This window comes from Leuciscus leuciscus (genome assembly GCF_965113295.1).
Source record: "Leuciscus leuciscus genome assembly, chromosome: 11".
NCBI classification, from domain to species: Eukaryota; Metazoa; Chordata; class Actinopteri; order Cypriniformes; family Leuciscidae; genus Leuciscus; species Leuciscus leuciscus.
This window is the reverse complement of record NC_138735.1, coordinates 34,929,746-34,944,745: the sequence shown is the minus strand read 5'-3', so window position 1 is coordinate 34,944,745 and position 15,000 is coordinate 34,929,746. Positions and strand designations below refer to the sequence as shown.

General features: G+C 48.4%; 2 protein-coding genes across 5 annotated transcripts in view; both read left to right on the top strand.

Annotated features, from left to right (window-relative positions):
* Positions 1-2,349, top strand: part of LOC309509715 (ankyrin repeat and SAM domain-containing protein 6-like) — a 38,829-nt gene extending 36,480 nt beyond the window's left edge. Inside the window, exons 14-17 of the mRNA XM_082184521.1 lie at positions 93-160; positions 1,349-1,465; positions 1,541-1,637; positions 1,929-2,349. Of these exons, the coding sequence (XP_082040647.1) occupies positions 93-160; positions 1,349-1,465; positions 1,541-1,637; positions 1,929-1,975 (329 nt within the window). The 3' untranslated portion in view covers positions 1,976-2,349. The remainder of the gene's footprint in view (positions 1-92; positions 161-1,348; positions 1,466-1,540; positions 1,638-1,928) is intronic.
* A 12,335-nt stretch (positions 2,350-14,684) lies between these two features.
* The window catches only part of ahrra (aryl-hydrocarbon receptor repressor a), a 45,642-nt gene continuing 45,326 nt past the window's right edge, over positions 14,685-15,000 (top strand). For all 4 annotated transcript variants that reach the window (XR_014210021.1, XM_082184524.1, XM_082184523.1 and 1 more), the window contains exon 1: positions 14,685-15,000. This exon is cut by the window's right edge and continues 284 nt beyond it. The gene's annotated coding sequence lies outside the window, so the exon portion shown is untranslated.

Below are 15,000 nucleotides of genomic sequence, written 5' to 3'. Positions count from 1 at the left end.
TATGATTTACAAAAACATGATTTATTTATTTTCTCTTCTGTGGTGTAAATGAGCGTCTCTGTAACTATCTCTGATTATTTCCTCAAACACAGACGAGTTATCGGGGATTCTGAGGAAACTTTCTCTGGAGAAATATCAGCCCATCTTTGAGGAGCAGGAGGTTCGTCTGTGTGTCCATTAAACTATTCACAAGTTATGTTTTCACCTTATGCACAGAGTCAGGGTCAGGGTTTATGCACAGGGTCAGGGTTTATGCACAGGGTTAGGGTTAGATTAGGGTTTATGCACAGGGTCAGGGTTAGATTAGGGTTTATGCACAGGGTCAGGGTTAGATTAGGGTTTATGCACAGGGTCAGGGTTTATGCACAGGGTCAGGGTTTATGCACAGGGTTAGGGTTTATGCACAGGGTCAGGGTTTATGCACAGGGTCAGGGATAGGGTTTATGCACAGGGTCAGGGTTAGATTAGGGTTTATGCACAGGGTCAGGGATAGGGTTTATGCACAGGGTCAGGGTTTATGCACAGGGTCAGGGTTTATGCACAGGGTTAGGGTTTATGCACAGGGTCAGGGTTTATGCACAGGGTCAGGGATAGGGTTTATGCACAGGGTCAGGGTTAGATTAGGGTTTATGCACAGGGTCAGGGATAGGGTTTATGCACAGGGTCAGGGTTTATGCACAGGGTCAGGGTTTATGCACAGGGTCAGGGTTTATGCACAGGGTCAGGGTTTATGCACAGGGTCAGGGTTTATGCACAGGGTCAGGGTTTATGCACAGGGTTAGGGTTTATGCACAGGGTCAGGGTTTATGCACAGGGTCAGGGTTTATGCACAGGGTTAGGGTTTATGCACAGGGTCAGGGTTTATGCACAGGGTTAGGGTTTATGCACAGGGTCAGGGTTAGATTAGGGTTTATGCACAGGGTTCACATTCATATTATAACTGGGGAAAAAAACGGAATAGTTTGCATCACTGGATGTCACTGTCAGTCTTTTAACATTTCTATCGTAAAACTGTTGTCAAATATTACATTTTTGGCTACTTGTATATCTTACACTCTTTCCATGTTTACTTTTACACTTGTGCATTTAACAGATGCTTTATCTTAAGTGTCTTTAAACAGAAGCATATAATTCCCGCTCCGCTTCTGTAAACACGAACGCCCGCCTCCTTTGCTCTGATTGGCTGAGTGATATTGACGAGCGCTGTCAGACTGCTGAGCAAGAGCAACTTTTGAAACGTTTAGTCTTCCTAGCAACAAACAGAGCAGCGTCCAGAATATGAAATATTGTGAGCCATTGTGTCCATCTGTGATTATCATGGGAGTGTTTCTGGATGTGATGAACGCAGGTGGACATGGAGGCGTTCCTGACTCTGACTGACGGAGACCTGAAGGAACTGGGCATTAAAACTGATGGACCACGACAGCAGATCCTGGCGGCCATCTCAGAGCTGAACGCTGGGAAAGTGAGTGTCTGCGGCATCGGTCTGAGTTACAGGCTCGGTTTGACTGTAAACGTGATGAATATCTTCTCATGACAGGGGAGGGAAAGACAGATCTTACAAGAAACCATCCATAACTTCCAGTCTTCGTTTGGTAGCAGCGCCAGTAACCCTCGGCCCACGGGTCGCCCGCGCTGTGAGTGACGCACATCGTTCTTCAACGTACTGATCTTCTGTCCACTCGCTCACATGTGTCTGATACTGATATTGTGAAATAAAAAAGCTTTTTTATTTATTTATGAAATGTTACAGTGTTTACTATAAATGTCAGCTGTGCATCCATTACTTTGCTCTGGTACTCATTAACCCATGCATGACAGTCTAAAGTCAGTCTTGATTAGTACTAGCAACCACTCATGCTTAGCAACACCCTAGCAACAGCACACATGGTCTTGGTGTGTGTCGTCCTGATAAAGTGTGTGTTCAGCTCCGTCAGGCTGGAGTCGACACCAGCTGCAGTCCAGCAGACGCTGAGGGTCAGAGGGAAGATCGTGATGATGGTGTAATGCCCTTGTCTCACACCAGGGGGCGCCACAGGTCACGGCAGGACACGCGTGATGATCGGGTCATGAATGAGCGCTGAGAGCAACTCCACCTTCAGAAGTTCAGCTTTTACACAGATCTCTCTGATGTGTTTCGATCAGAGAACATGTGGACTGTTCCAGATTGATGGATATTCTGTTCTGTAGTTGTGCAGGACTATCATTTATTATCATTATTACTTTGTATTTTATTTGTACTTATGGAGAGTGTTTAAGCACATTCATATTTTAATGTTTTAGAGTCTTTCACTGTTCTGAAACTGTTTCAGTGCATCTTACAGTGAAAATAAACATTTCTCAACTATCTTAATGCTTTTGGTACTTTATTAAAGTCCCCCTGTAGTCAATCATTTTATCCCTTAAAACTCATCTCTGATCACCAAAATTACATATTTAAAAGTTTTTTCCTTGAAAAAAATTCTTCACGTCTTAAAATATCTTGAATGTAACTCGACACCCTTGCCTCATTTAGTATGCGTGGTTCTATGAATATGCAAATGAGCCCCGCCTCCACTCACTCACTCAGCTCAGAGATCCACTGGTTGACGATCACACGTTGATCTGATTGGTTACAAGGTAGTTTGTGACGTCAGAAACACCAGCGATTTCAAAGCGTGTTTTTGAGACTGTCTTTGGTTCACTGCAGTTTTAAGGAGGAAATACTCAGCAATGGTGTCGACTTATGAACTTACACATGCTTTGTCTTAAAGCATATTAATAACACCACATAGACACATAAACTACATTAAAAGCTGGATTTTCACCACAGGGGGACTTTTAAGAAACCAGTTTCAAGATCATGCGTGTCGTTTCTTGATCGTGAGGTTGAGCTTCCATGGAACAGATTTGTTGTTGCAGCAGAAGCTTAAAGGACAAGTTCGGTATTTTACACTTAAAGCCCTGTTTACAGATCGTATCTGATGAAATAGAACGGTTAAGATTAAAATTTGGACACATGCTGCTGTCCCGAGAATTTTAGGTTTATTTCGCTTCCCCCCCCCCCCCCCCACCCCCCACAATGGTTGTCTATATGCACTGGAAGATTCCGTCCTAAAAACACATTAAACTTTCGTTTACAAAGACGTGAAACTCACCGAGTGGTCAGGGGTGTTCACTGATATGTTCCATCAAAAATCGCTGAAAAAGATGCATTCCAACAGGTTTTATCGTAGTTTTTGTCCAACTCCATTGACTTAATAGGACGTGCTGTGAGACCGCAGCACCTTTACGGTATTACTCCGCCGCTTCTTCTTCTGCTTCTTCTGTGTATTCAATGAAATGCCCGTGGTTTGCTTGCAATTGGCAAAGGTGCATTATCGCCACCAACTGGGCTGGAGTGTCTATTATTCAAGCTCTCAACGGAAGAATCACGGGTGTGACGCGTTTGGCAAAATAGGTCCACAAAAGCGAAATAAACCTAAAATTCTCGGGACAGGAGCATGTGTCCAAATTTTAATCTTAACCGTTCTATTTCATCAGATACGATCTGTAAACAGGGCTTTAAGTGTAAAATACCGACCTTGTCCTTTAATCAGATCTGGCACCTTAAACTCTTCATCATCTTCATCATGTTCCTCAAACCGTTCCTGAACGATTGTGTGTGAGTGGACTTCCAAAACAGGTAAAAAGAGCTGCATGAAAGGCAAAGGATGAGAGCTAGAGTCTGGAGTCTGTGGGTCACGGATTCACTGCTTTCATCGCATTGCAACTAAATACTGGCTTTTACACTTTTGCATTTGCTTTAATTGTCCCAATACTTGTACTTGCATTCATTAAAAAGGAGGATGAAACTCTAAAAGTATGTGTAAAATAAATTCGTTTTGCCCTATATTCATCTTTTAATCATATTTTACAATGTCATAATTCCACAGCAAACAGAGAAATTGTGTCTTTACTGTCTCAATATTATTCTGCTCTTCAGAAACTAATGAAACTCAATTCCAGACCATGTGTGTGAAACAAATGTTTGCTCAGCAGCTTTTTTGATAACACAGGTTTGTGAAGGCCAGTAACAGCTCAGACCAGCACAAGCCTGAGCCGAATCTGATGTGCAGTGAGTCGAAGCTCCTGATTCAGTGACTCGCTTTATTCCACACAATCTGCCAGCGACTCGCTGACCTCAATAACAGCGGATTTACTTCCAGCCCACTGAACCTGCGTGATGTTTGCAAACATGTGATTATTCATGTCCCTGCTTCTTTCTGTGTGTGTTTGTGCTCAGAGACTCTTAAATCATCAGATTAAACTGAGTCACATCTGCCAAATGCATCAAAATAACAAGAATCTGACCATAAACAGAGTCTTCACGAGTCTAGAGAAATGATCACAACTGATCATTTGTTATGATGGGCTTCATTGAATGATTGAGTTCAATGATTGAGAGACACATGACTATGGGATATTGTGCTCTTACGCCATTCGCTGAAGACCTTTATTCATGCCAGAAGGGCCAATGATGCATGACGACGTGGGCGTGTGTATATATATAAACAAACTGCATATAAATGCAGTCGCAGGCCTCATTCCCTTGGTTCTTCATCTCTTCACCGAGCTGCTGGAACTCCATCATCCACAGTTTCAGAAGAAGGAATCACCACGATTCTTTAAAAGAAAGTTTTAACACAAGTTTAGGGCTAACGAAGGGCTAATAAGCTTTTCTCACACAGAAATGTCCAAGCACAGCAAGGGTTCTTACCCCTGTCCAATGACATGTGGGTATTTATTATCTAAGAAAGACTAACTCACGAGCAGTGCCGGTGTGTTTAGGGATTGTCCACGCCACACTGGCTCTCCCTAACCCCAGGGCATGTGTGCGACTGAAGTGGCGTGTGTGTTTAGCGTGTGGCCAGACACGGATCCGGATGAAGCTCTAGGTGTTTTCGAGGAGCCGTGGGAACTTACGGTGATCGTGTGGAAGCCGAGGAGGTTGTGGGTGATTTCGACATGTTCCTCTGACTGCACCTGAGCTTAATCAGGATTGTCGTTAGCATGTCTCTGTCTCACTTGATGCGGGCGAGAGATTCTCTGACGACATGGTTCCCCCTCGCCCTCAGAGGAAGTGATGTGATGGACCCGTTCCCTGAGCTGAGCCGAGAGGAAGTGATGTGATGGACCCGTTCCCTGAGCTGAGCTGGAGAGGAAGTGATGTGATGGACCCGTTCCCTGAGCTGAGCTGGAGAGGAAGTGATGTGATGGACCCGTTCCCTGAGCTGAGCTGAGCTGGAGAGGAAGTGATGTGATGGACCCGTTCCCTGAGCTGAGCTGGAGAGGAAGTGATGTGATGGACCCGTTCCCTGAGCTGAGCTGGAGAGGAAGTGATGTGATGGACCCGTTCCCTGAGCTGAGCCGAGAGGCAGTGATGTGATGGACCCGTTCCCTGAGCTGAGCCGAGAGGAAGTGATGTGATGGACCCGTTCCCTGAGCCGAGAGGAAGTGATGTGATGGACCCGTTCCCTGAGCTGAGCCGAGAGGAAGTGATGTGATGGACCCGTTCCCTGAGCTGAGCTGGAGAGGAAGTGATGTGATGGACCCGTTTCCTGAGCTGAGCTGGAGAGGAAGTGATGTGATGGACCCGTTTCCTGAGCTGAGCCGAGAGGAAGTGATGTGATGGACCCGTTCCCTGAGCTGAGCCGAGAGGAAGTGATGTGATGGACCCGTTCCCTGAGCCGAGAGGAAGTGATGTGATGGACCCGTTCCCTGAGCTGAGCCGAGAGGAAGTGATGTGATGGACCCGTTCCCTGAGCTGAGCCGAGAGGAAGTGATGTGATGGACCCGTTCCCTGAGCTGAGCCGAGAGGAAGTGATGTGATGGACCCGTTCCCTGAGCTGAGCCGAGAGGAAGTGATGTGATGGACCCGTTCCCTGAGCTGAGCCGAGAGGAAGTGATGTGAAGGACCCGTTCCCTGAGCTGAGCCGAGAGGAAGTGATGTGATGGACCCGTTCCCTGAGCTGAGCTGGAGAGGAAGTGATGTGATGGACCTGTTCCCTGAGCTGAGCTGGAGAGGAAGTGATGTGATGGACCCGTTCCCTGAGCTGAGCCGAGAGGAAGTGATGTGATGGACCCGTTCCCTGAGCTGAGCTGGAGAGGAAGTGATGTGATGGACCCGTTCCCTGAGCTGAGCTGGAGAGGAAGTGATGTGATGGACCCGTTCCCTGAGCTGAGCCGAGAGGAAGTGATGTGATGGACCCGTTCCCTGAGCCGAGAGGAAGTGATGTGATGGACCCGTTCCCTGAGCTGAGCCGAGAGGAAGTGATGTGATGGACCCGTTCCCTGAGCTGAGCTGGAGAGGAAGTGATGTGATGGACCCGTTTCCTGAGCTGAGCCGAGAGGAAGTGATGTGATGGACCCGTTCCCTGAGCTGAGCCGAGAGGAAGTGATGTGATGGACCCGTTCCCTGAGCCGAGAGGAAGTGATGTGATGGACCCGTTCCCTGAGCTGAGCCGAGAGGAAGTGATGTGATGGACCCGTTCCCTGAGCTGAGCCGAGAGGAAGTGATGTGATGGACCCGTTCCCTGAGCCGAGAGGAAGTGATGTGATGGACCCGTTCCCTGAGCTGAGCCGAGAGGAAGTGATGTGATGGACCCGTTCCCTGAGCTGAGCCGAGAGGAAGTGATGTGATGGACCCGTTCCCTGAGCTGAGCCGAGAGGAAGTGATGTGATGGACCCGTTCCCTGAGCTGAGCCGGAGAGGAAGTGATGTGATGGACCCGTTCCCTGAGCTGAGCCAGAGAGGAAGTGATGTGATAGACCCGTTCCCTGAGCTGAGAGGAAGTGATGTGATGGACCCGTTCCCTGAGCCGAGAGGAAGTGATGTGATGGACCCGTTCCCTGAGCTGAGCCGAGAGGAAGTGATGTGATGGACCCGTTCCCTGAGCTGAGCCGGAGAGGAAGTGATGTGATGGACCCGTTCCCTGAGCTGAGCCAGAGAGGAAGTGATGTGATAGACCCGTTCCCTGAGCTGAGCTGGAGAGGAAGTGATGTGATGGACCCGTTCCCTGAGCTGAGCTGGAGAGGAAGTGATGTGATGGACCCGTTCCCTGAGCTGAGCCGAGAGGAAGTGATGCGTGAATAAATGTCCCATAGTCATGTGTTGTACAGAGTGAACCGACTGAATGGGAACAGTCGTTAAATTTTTAACTCAAAGTTATTTATTGATCTCATCAGTGGAAGGTTCAGATTTGAGATCATGTTTATAATATTAAACATGTGAAACCCCCTGAAGATTCCTGTGATAATTTATTAATCATAGACTCCGCTAGACTCCGCTCACCGGTCTCCTCGACCCTCTCCCAAGTGGACGGGGCCGCCGAGAAGGGATATACTCAAATTCCCCCGGTGGAAGATGCTGTGGCAACGCACCTTTGCCCGCCATCCGCCAGATGGCGCTCAAAGTCTGCCCTGCCGTCCAAGGCCTGCAGGACCACATCAGCACTCGTCGGCCGCGCCTTCTCCGCCGCCGGCCAGGCTGCTTCCGCCCTGCATTCAATGGCTGTGCTCCAGATCCTCCAAGCCGATCTCCTCCGAGAGCTGGACGAGAAAGGCCCGGATCGCGCCGTTCTCACGGACCTGCGTAGCGCGACGGACCTCTCCCTTCGCGCCACAAAGTCCGCTGCACAAGCCATCGGGAGATCTATGGCCTCGCTCACCGTCACCGAAAGGCACCTTTGGTTGACGTTGGCGGATATGAGCGAATCCGAGCGTTCAGTGTTCCTCAACGCACCGCTCTCTCCCACCGGCCTGTTCGGCCCAGCGGTCGCCGGGATCGTCGATCGCTTCTCGGAGGTGCAGAAGGCATCGCAGGCGATGAATCTCTTCCTGCCCCGCCGTTCGAGTTCGTCTGCAGGCCGCTCTCAGCAGCCTCCTGCACGGAACTCTTCTCAGCGCTCTGCCCAGCCTCCGTCTTCGCAGCGACGACAGGGCGGCCGCCCTAGGTCGCGCTCAACCAGCCGTCACAAACCGCCTCCCCCCCGGGGACCCCGGCCCAAGGTGACGCTCAAGCCTGAGCCCGCGAAGTCCTCCTAGCGGCTGCAAGGAGGAAAAGATGGCTGAGTCCCGCTGCGGCCGGACCGCCATCAAAGCGCCCAGCTCTGCCAGTCCCCTTAGAAAAGGCTACTGCAGCAGCTTACATCGCAGCCAACGAGCCAGTAATACAACTCTCTCGCCTGCACACAAACGCCGTTTTCACGGCGACCCAGAGAAATCTCATAAAGAGTATGGTTTCGGGTTTTCCGGCTCACGCCGAAGGTGTCATGAGTGTAGAATTTGTGCCCACGCCCCTGTGCTCACCACTACACACAAACACGATCTCCCCGGTAACGCTCACAGAGCGCACTCTCATAAAGCGGGCACACGCCGCTCGAGTGCTAAAGGTAGAGAATGTGCCCGCTCTTCCAAGCCCACACCTACCCACTGCCCGCTCTGTCACACAGTTATCCCGGGACGCAGATCCTCTAAAGCTCCCTTACACTGGCCGTGTTGCATATGTAAGCCCTGTGCCCGCTCACGAGCGCGCGCACTTACTATCAAACACGTTAAACCTCATGCCGCTCTCGCGCCACGGGTTTCTAGCATCAAAATGTGCCCCGTCCCCAGTGACCGAGCCGTTATGTGCTGTACAGCCAGTCACCATTGTTCGCGAGCCCCCATATTCGAGCACCGGCAGCGCGCGCGCCGCCCCGTCCTCTCTGATAGAGGTTCCCCATCCCGCCCAGCGCGGCGATCCGAACCCAGAGATCATTCGACCCCTAGCTATGTGTGCGAAAGCATGGCAAGCTATCCAGGGCGTGTCAGAATGGGTGCTGAATACTATAATGCACGGCTATTCGCTTCAATTCGCTCGCCGTCCCCCGCGCTTTCTAGCACGGACAGAGACGAGAGTGAATACAGAAGTAGCGCATCTGCTTCAGGCAGAAATAGCAAAGCTGCTGCACAAAGGGGCTATAGAACAGGTGCATCCTTCTCAGAGCGAGTCGGGCTTTTACAGCCGTTATTTCCTCGTACCCAAGAAGGACGGAGCGCTGAGACCTATTTTAGACCTGAGACATTTGAACAAAGCTCTCATGAGACGGCCGTTCAAAATGATCACAACCAGACAAATCCTCGCGCAAATTCGCCCGGGAGACTGGTTCATCTCTCTCGATCTAAAGGACGCATATTTTCAGATTCAGATAATACCCCGTCACAGGCCATTCTTGAGATTCGCCTTCGACGGTCGGGTATATCAGTACACCGTCCTGCCGTTCGGTCTATCTTTAGCACCCCGTACATTTACGAAGTGCATGGACGCGGCTCTCTCTCCCCTGAGGAGACAAGGAATGCGGATACTGAATTATCTGGACGACTGGCTAGTCCTCGCGCAGTCAGAGGCAGAGCTTTTGTCTCACAGAACAGCGCTTCTCAGCCATCTGGAATGCTTGGGTCTCTCGGTCAACTGGACCAAGAGCTCATTACTGCCCCGCCAGTCGACTTCCTTTCTCGGAATAGAACTGGACTCGGTGGCTATGACGGCCAGATTGTCAGAGCAGCGCGCGCGCCGCATTCGACATCTCGCCGCGTCTTTCCAGACGGGCAGTCAGGTTCCGCTGAGGACATTCCAGCGAGTCCTGGGGCATATGGCCTCAGCTGCAGCAGTGCTCCAGCTGGGCTTACTGCGCATGCGCCCGCTTCAACGCTGGCTGAAAGCGCGAGTGCCTCACCGAGCCTGGACGGCCGGCCGCTTACGAGTCAGAGTGAATCATGGCTGTGTTTCAGCCCTGCAGCCCTGGCTAGCAGCCGAATGGTATCGCACGGGAGTGACGATGGGAGTTGTCTCGCACCGGAAAGTTGTCTCGACAGATGCGTCCAACCTAGGTTGGGGAGCGCTATTAGAGGGCAGACCGGTCTATGGCCCTTGGTCAGACCAGGAGAGTCACCTTCATATAAACTGTCTAGAGATGCTGGCGGTCGAGAAAGCGCTCAAGCACTTCCTCCCATACCTACAGGGCCACCATGTACTAGTCCGCACGGACAACATGTCAGTGGTAGCCTATGTGAACCGTCAGGGCGGTGTCAGATCCAAAACACTCTGCGCCCTGGCGGAACGCCTCCTTGTATGGGCTCAGCACTCACTGCGCTCGCTGAGAGCCGCGCATGTGCCGGGTCTCCTGAACGAGGGTCCAGACAGACTGTCCAGGGACAATGTTCCCCTGGGGGAGTGGTCTTTGCATCCCCAAACAGTCCAGTCGCTGTGGCGCCGTTTCGGCAGAGCGGAAGTCGACCTCTTTGCGTCAAAAGACAACGCGCACTGCCCACGGTTCTTTTCCAAGAGCGAGGACGCGCTGGCCCAAACCTGGCCCAGCGGCCCGCTTTACGCTTTTCCCCCTGTCTCTCTGCTGCCACAAGTCATCGGGAGAATCAGGGAAGCGCGCCACACGGTGCTCCTCATAGCCCCGTATTGGGAGAATCAGACGTGGTTCCCAGATCTAATACGGCTGGCGGACACACCCCCCTGGCCGATACCGGTGAGAAGAGACCTTCTCTCTCAAGCCCGCGGCTCGATCTGGCATCCTCATCCAGAGCGCTGGTCTCTGCATGTATGGATAGTCAACGGATACCCGTTGACTTGCCAATAGGGGTTGTGAACACGATCACACAGTCTAGAGCCCCCTCTACGAGACGGCTCTACACATCTAAATGGTCTGTGTTTAATAAATGGTGCACCGCCCAAGGGCTGGATCCACAAACATGTGAGGTGTCGCGTGTGCTTTGTTTCCTCCAAGAGCTGTTGGACATGGGCAGGTCCCCCTCCACGCTCAAAGTATATGTTGCGGCCATATCAGCTTTTTCCGACTCGGCGCTGGGCCGCGCATTAGGGAGGAATGAGTTCATTATCCGCTTCCTTAGAGGAGCTAGGAGGATGAACCCCCCGCGACCCCCCTCGGTTCCTATTTGGGATCTTTCCCTGGTCTTAGAGGCCATGAAAGCGCATCCCTTTGAACCCATGGAAACTGTGGATATGAAATACCTCACGCTCAAAACCGTTTTTCTGATAGCCCTGTCTTCAGTCAAACGTGTGGGTGACCTGCATGCGTTATCAGTTAACGCGGCATGTCTCGAGTTCGGACCTAATGACTCTAAAGTCATTCTCAAACCGAGACACGGTTATGTCCCCAAGGTGTTGGGCACACCCTTCAGAGCACAGGTCATTTCTCTCTCAGCTTTGCCGGCTACCGGCAGCGAAGTTGACAGTAATCTCCTTTGCCCTGTCAGAGCGCTGAGAAATTACATTACGCGCTCCGCCGCCATGAGGCGCTCGGAGCAGCTTTTCGTTTCGCTTGGTGGGCGCACCAAGGGTCTCGCCGCCTCGAAACACACTCTGTCCAGATGGATAGTGGACGCTATTGCAGCTGCTTATGCGTCTAAAGACCTGCAATGCCCTTTGGGCATCAGAGCCCACTCTACTAGAGGCATGGCCTCGTCATGGGCTTGGACTAGCGGAATTTCTATTCATGACATTTGTACGGCGGCGGGCTGGGCCTCCCCGTCTACATTTGTTAGATTTTACAATCTAGAAGTTCCCGCCCTGCAGGCTAAACTTTTATCAGTCTAAATCTCGCGTAGGCCGGCCCACTTCTGTGCGCGGGCTACTGCTGTTTGATTTAGCCCTCCTGGTTGAGCTGTACAATATAAGGGTTGGTTAGTCAGACCGGCCGCGCCGTTCTGTTCCCCCTACTATGTGCTTATGTACTTGCGCTAGCCATATCATTGGCCGCCTGGCTCACACTCTCGTGTTCCCCGGGCTTCCCTGGGACTCATTCAGTGGATGCCGGGCGCGCACGGCGTTGACAAGGGAGTTCCCGTAGCGTAAGCTAAACTTACGCAATACGAGAGAACCTCTCGTAAGAGAACGTACTCGGTTACCTAACGTAACCTCTGTTCTCTCTAGAGAGGGAACGAGTATTGCGTAACCCGCCGTGCTCGCGCCACGAGCTCACTCGCTTCTGCGACAAAAACCAGTGAAAGCAGCCTCTCAGCCCGTATTTATACCCTCTGCCACGCCCCGCCTCGGGCCGTGACGCGTAGGCGCGCTGCTCGCGCTCATTGGACGTGACGTCACGCCAAGGGCTCAGTGATAGGCTGCTGCAGTTGCCGCAGAGCAGCCTATGAGCACGCTAGATTGCCTGCTCTAGGTCAGCTTGCTGCCGCACTGCGTTGACAAGATATATAAAATTAAGGATAATTTTTTGCTTCATATCTCGAGAAAAGATGACTTTACCCGTAGCGTAAGCTAAACTTACGCAATACTCGTTCCCTCTCTAGAGAGAACAGAGGTTACGTTAGGTAACCGAGTACGTTTTTATGCACCATATATCTGAAACAAATTCACTGAAAACTGAATGTATGCTGCATCTTTTAATTATTTTAAATCAAGTTGAAAGACTTTACTGTTTGCCACTACCTTTTATTAATTGGAAAGGATTTTTTTTTTTTATATATATAATTTCTTTGCATGTTGCTGTTAAGTTTTATGTAAAGTACTTTGAAAATTTGCATTAAATCAAAAACTATTATTTCTTACTCTAATCTAAAAACAAAAATATATTGGTATCTTTAATAATAATAAAAAATAGTAATGATAAGTTTCATAGTTTCATGCTTACCACCTTGAATTTAGATACATTTTAGATTAAGGGCACACAGTTGCAATAACACATGCAGGTAACGTTAACTTGTTGGAGAAAAATAGTAGCCTACTCTGCAATGGTAATGTTAAAATGTCACGGTTTCTACACATTATAACAACTAACTAATTTAAATAATGAACATAACAAAAATAACACGCATACTTACAAGATCAAAGTAGAAATTTGCAGGTTTTCAGAGTGTCGCTCGCCCGTTGCTCTCCGACAGCTGCCTCGTGTAAAATAAAACTGAAAATGGCGGAAATGTTTATAGCGAGATCTGGCTAAAGTAGTCCCAGTAGTCATGTCTCAGTTGCGTTTCGATTGTGCCATCTAGCGGTTGAGAAATGCAATTGCTTTTGATTTAATTTGAAATGATAGATTGTGTATGAATGTTATGTTTATGTGTGACAGCAAACATTAAGCTGTGTGAGCGAAAACATTTTTAAGACTAATATTCTTATACTATATCGCTGGCCTGAATCAGGGCTATAGCCAAGCCGTACGTAGACCAGATTGCCTTGATTTCGCCAGGTGGGCTAAATCAGACCGCATATAGCCCGTCCAATTCGGAGCTAAATCGTGACTACAGATCGACCATGTAGTGAAATGACACATTGAACCTTGTAGATATCATTACCAATGTGAACATGATGGAATATCAACCATTTCATGCACTGCCTGGCAAAAAACTACAATTAATCAATTTTGACAAAAAATGGGCTACAATAGCCGGGTCTGAATACGAGCTAAATCGTGGCTACGCACAGCCTACACATATAACATGTAAAATAAAGCAAACCAAACAACTTAATCACAGTTGACTTTGCTTACATGATGGAATATCATACATCTCACAAGTTATTTTGGAAAAAAATACATTTATCCAGCCTAAATGTTATTTGGGCTAAAAGTGGGTTACACATAGCCGGACTATATCGGGTCTATATTTAACCTAGACGTTGAAATGACGGCTATTCACAGCCTATAACATGTAGCCTAAAATAAAGTAAGCCAAACAACTTGTAATCACGGTAGACTTTGCTTACATGATGGAATATCATACATCTCACAAGTTATTTTGGAAAAAAATACATTTATCCAGATTAAATGTTATTTGGGCTAAAAGTGGGTTACACATAGCCGGACTATATCGGGTCTATATTTAACCCAGACGTTGAAAAGACGGCTATTGCTTGCTGGGGTGTATCTGTGGGCAGTTTATGTCCACAGATGTACAGTATATTGTGTGAACGGTTGCGTGCAGAGACCTGATTGTGTGTCACTACAGTGAGGGATTGTGGGAGATTAAATGGGATGATCCTGTAGAGACGGATGGGATTTATCCTGCATTGCATCACAACACTCAAATATCTCTCTCTCTCTCTCACACACACACACACACACACACACACACACACACACACACACACACACACACACATTCGTTTTTAACTAACTAATTTAATTCGTTTTAATTGCAAAAAAATAAGTACATGCACGAACCGAGAAGCATATTTGTATCCCCAATAAAAAATAAAAATAAAAAAACATTTAGCCATTAAACGCCTGTTGTGGGACACTTAAATATTCATCAGTATTATTGCTCTGCCTGCACTGACACCATTATATCAGAACTGAGCTGGACGATGACATCACTGTTTTCTCCACAGCGGCTATATATATATATATATTAACAAAATTCATAACTTTTTTACAACAAAAATGAACCATTACTGAATTTACTTGGACTATGACACTATTTTCTTCTAGATCTGCTGTACAGCCGAAACAAACTTTGTTGCATTATTTTCCTGTTATTAAGCTGCTTTAAAACGATCAGTATTGTAAAAGCGCTATATATAAATAAAGCTGACTTGACACACGTCATTCTGCCATTCGGCTTCCATACCAAGGTTGAGCGATTTTAAACGCGATGTTTGTCAGTCAGTCACAGCTGAGAAATCGTATATTACATAGTCTCAGTATATTCATCATGCAGCCAAACAAAAGATAATGATAAAATTCATCACAAGTGCTTTAGTATTCAAGAAAAACTTCAGAAAGTTTGTGATTTTACCACATATAATCCTTTATTATCGTTATTGTGCGTAAAACCGCCGATGATCGTTTCTGCTCATTTCCAGTCGATCAGAGTTTGTTTGTTTCCTTCATTGAACTGTCGAATAATTTCCGCTTTAAATCGAGAGAAACACAAATGAGCAGATGATGTTATACTTCAGGCTGATGCTTTTCTGGAAATCCGATGTTTCAATGTTTCATCTTTCATTCCGTTAAAA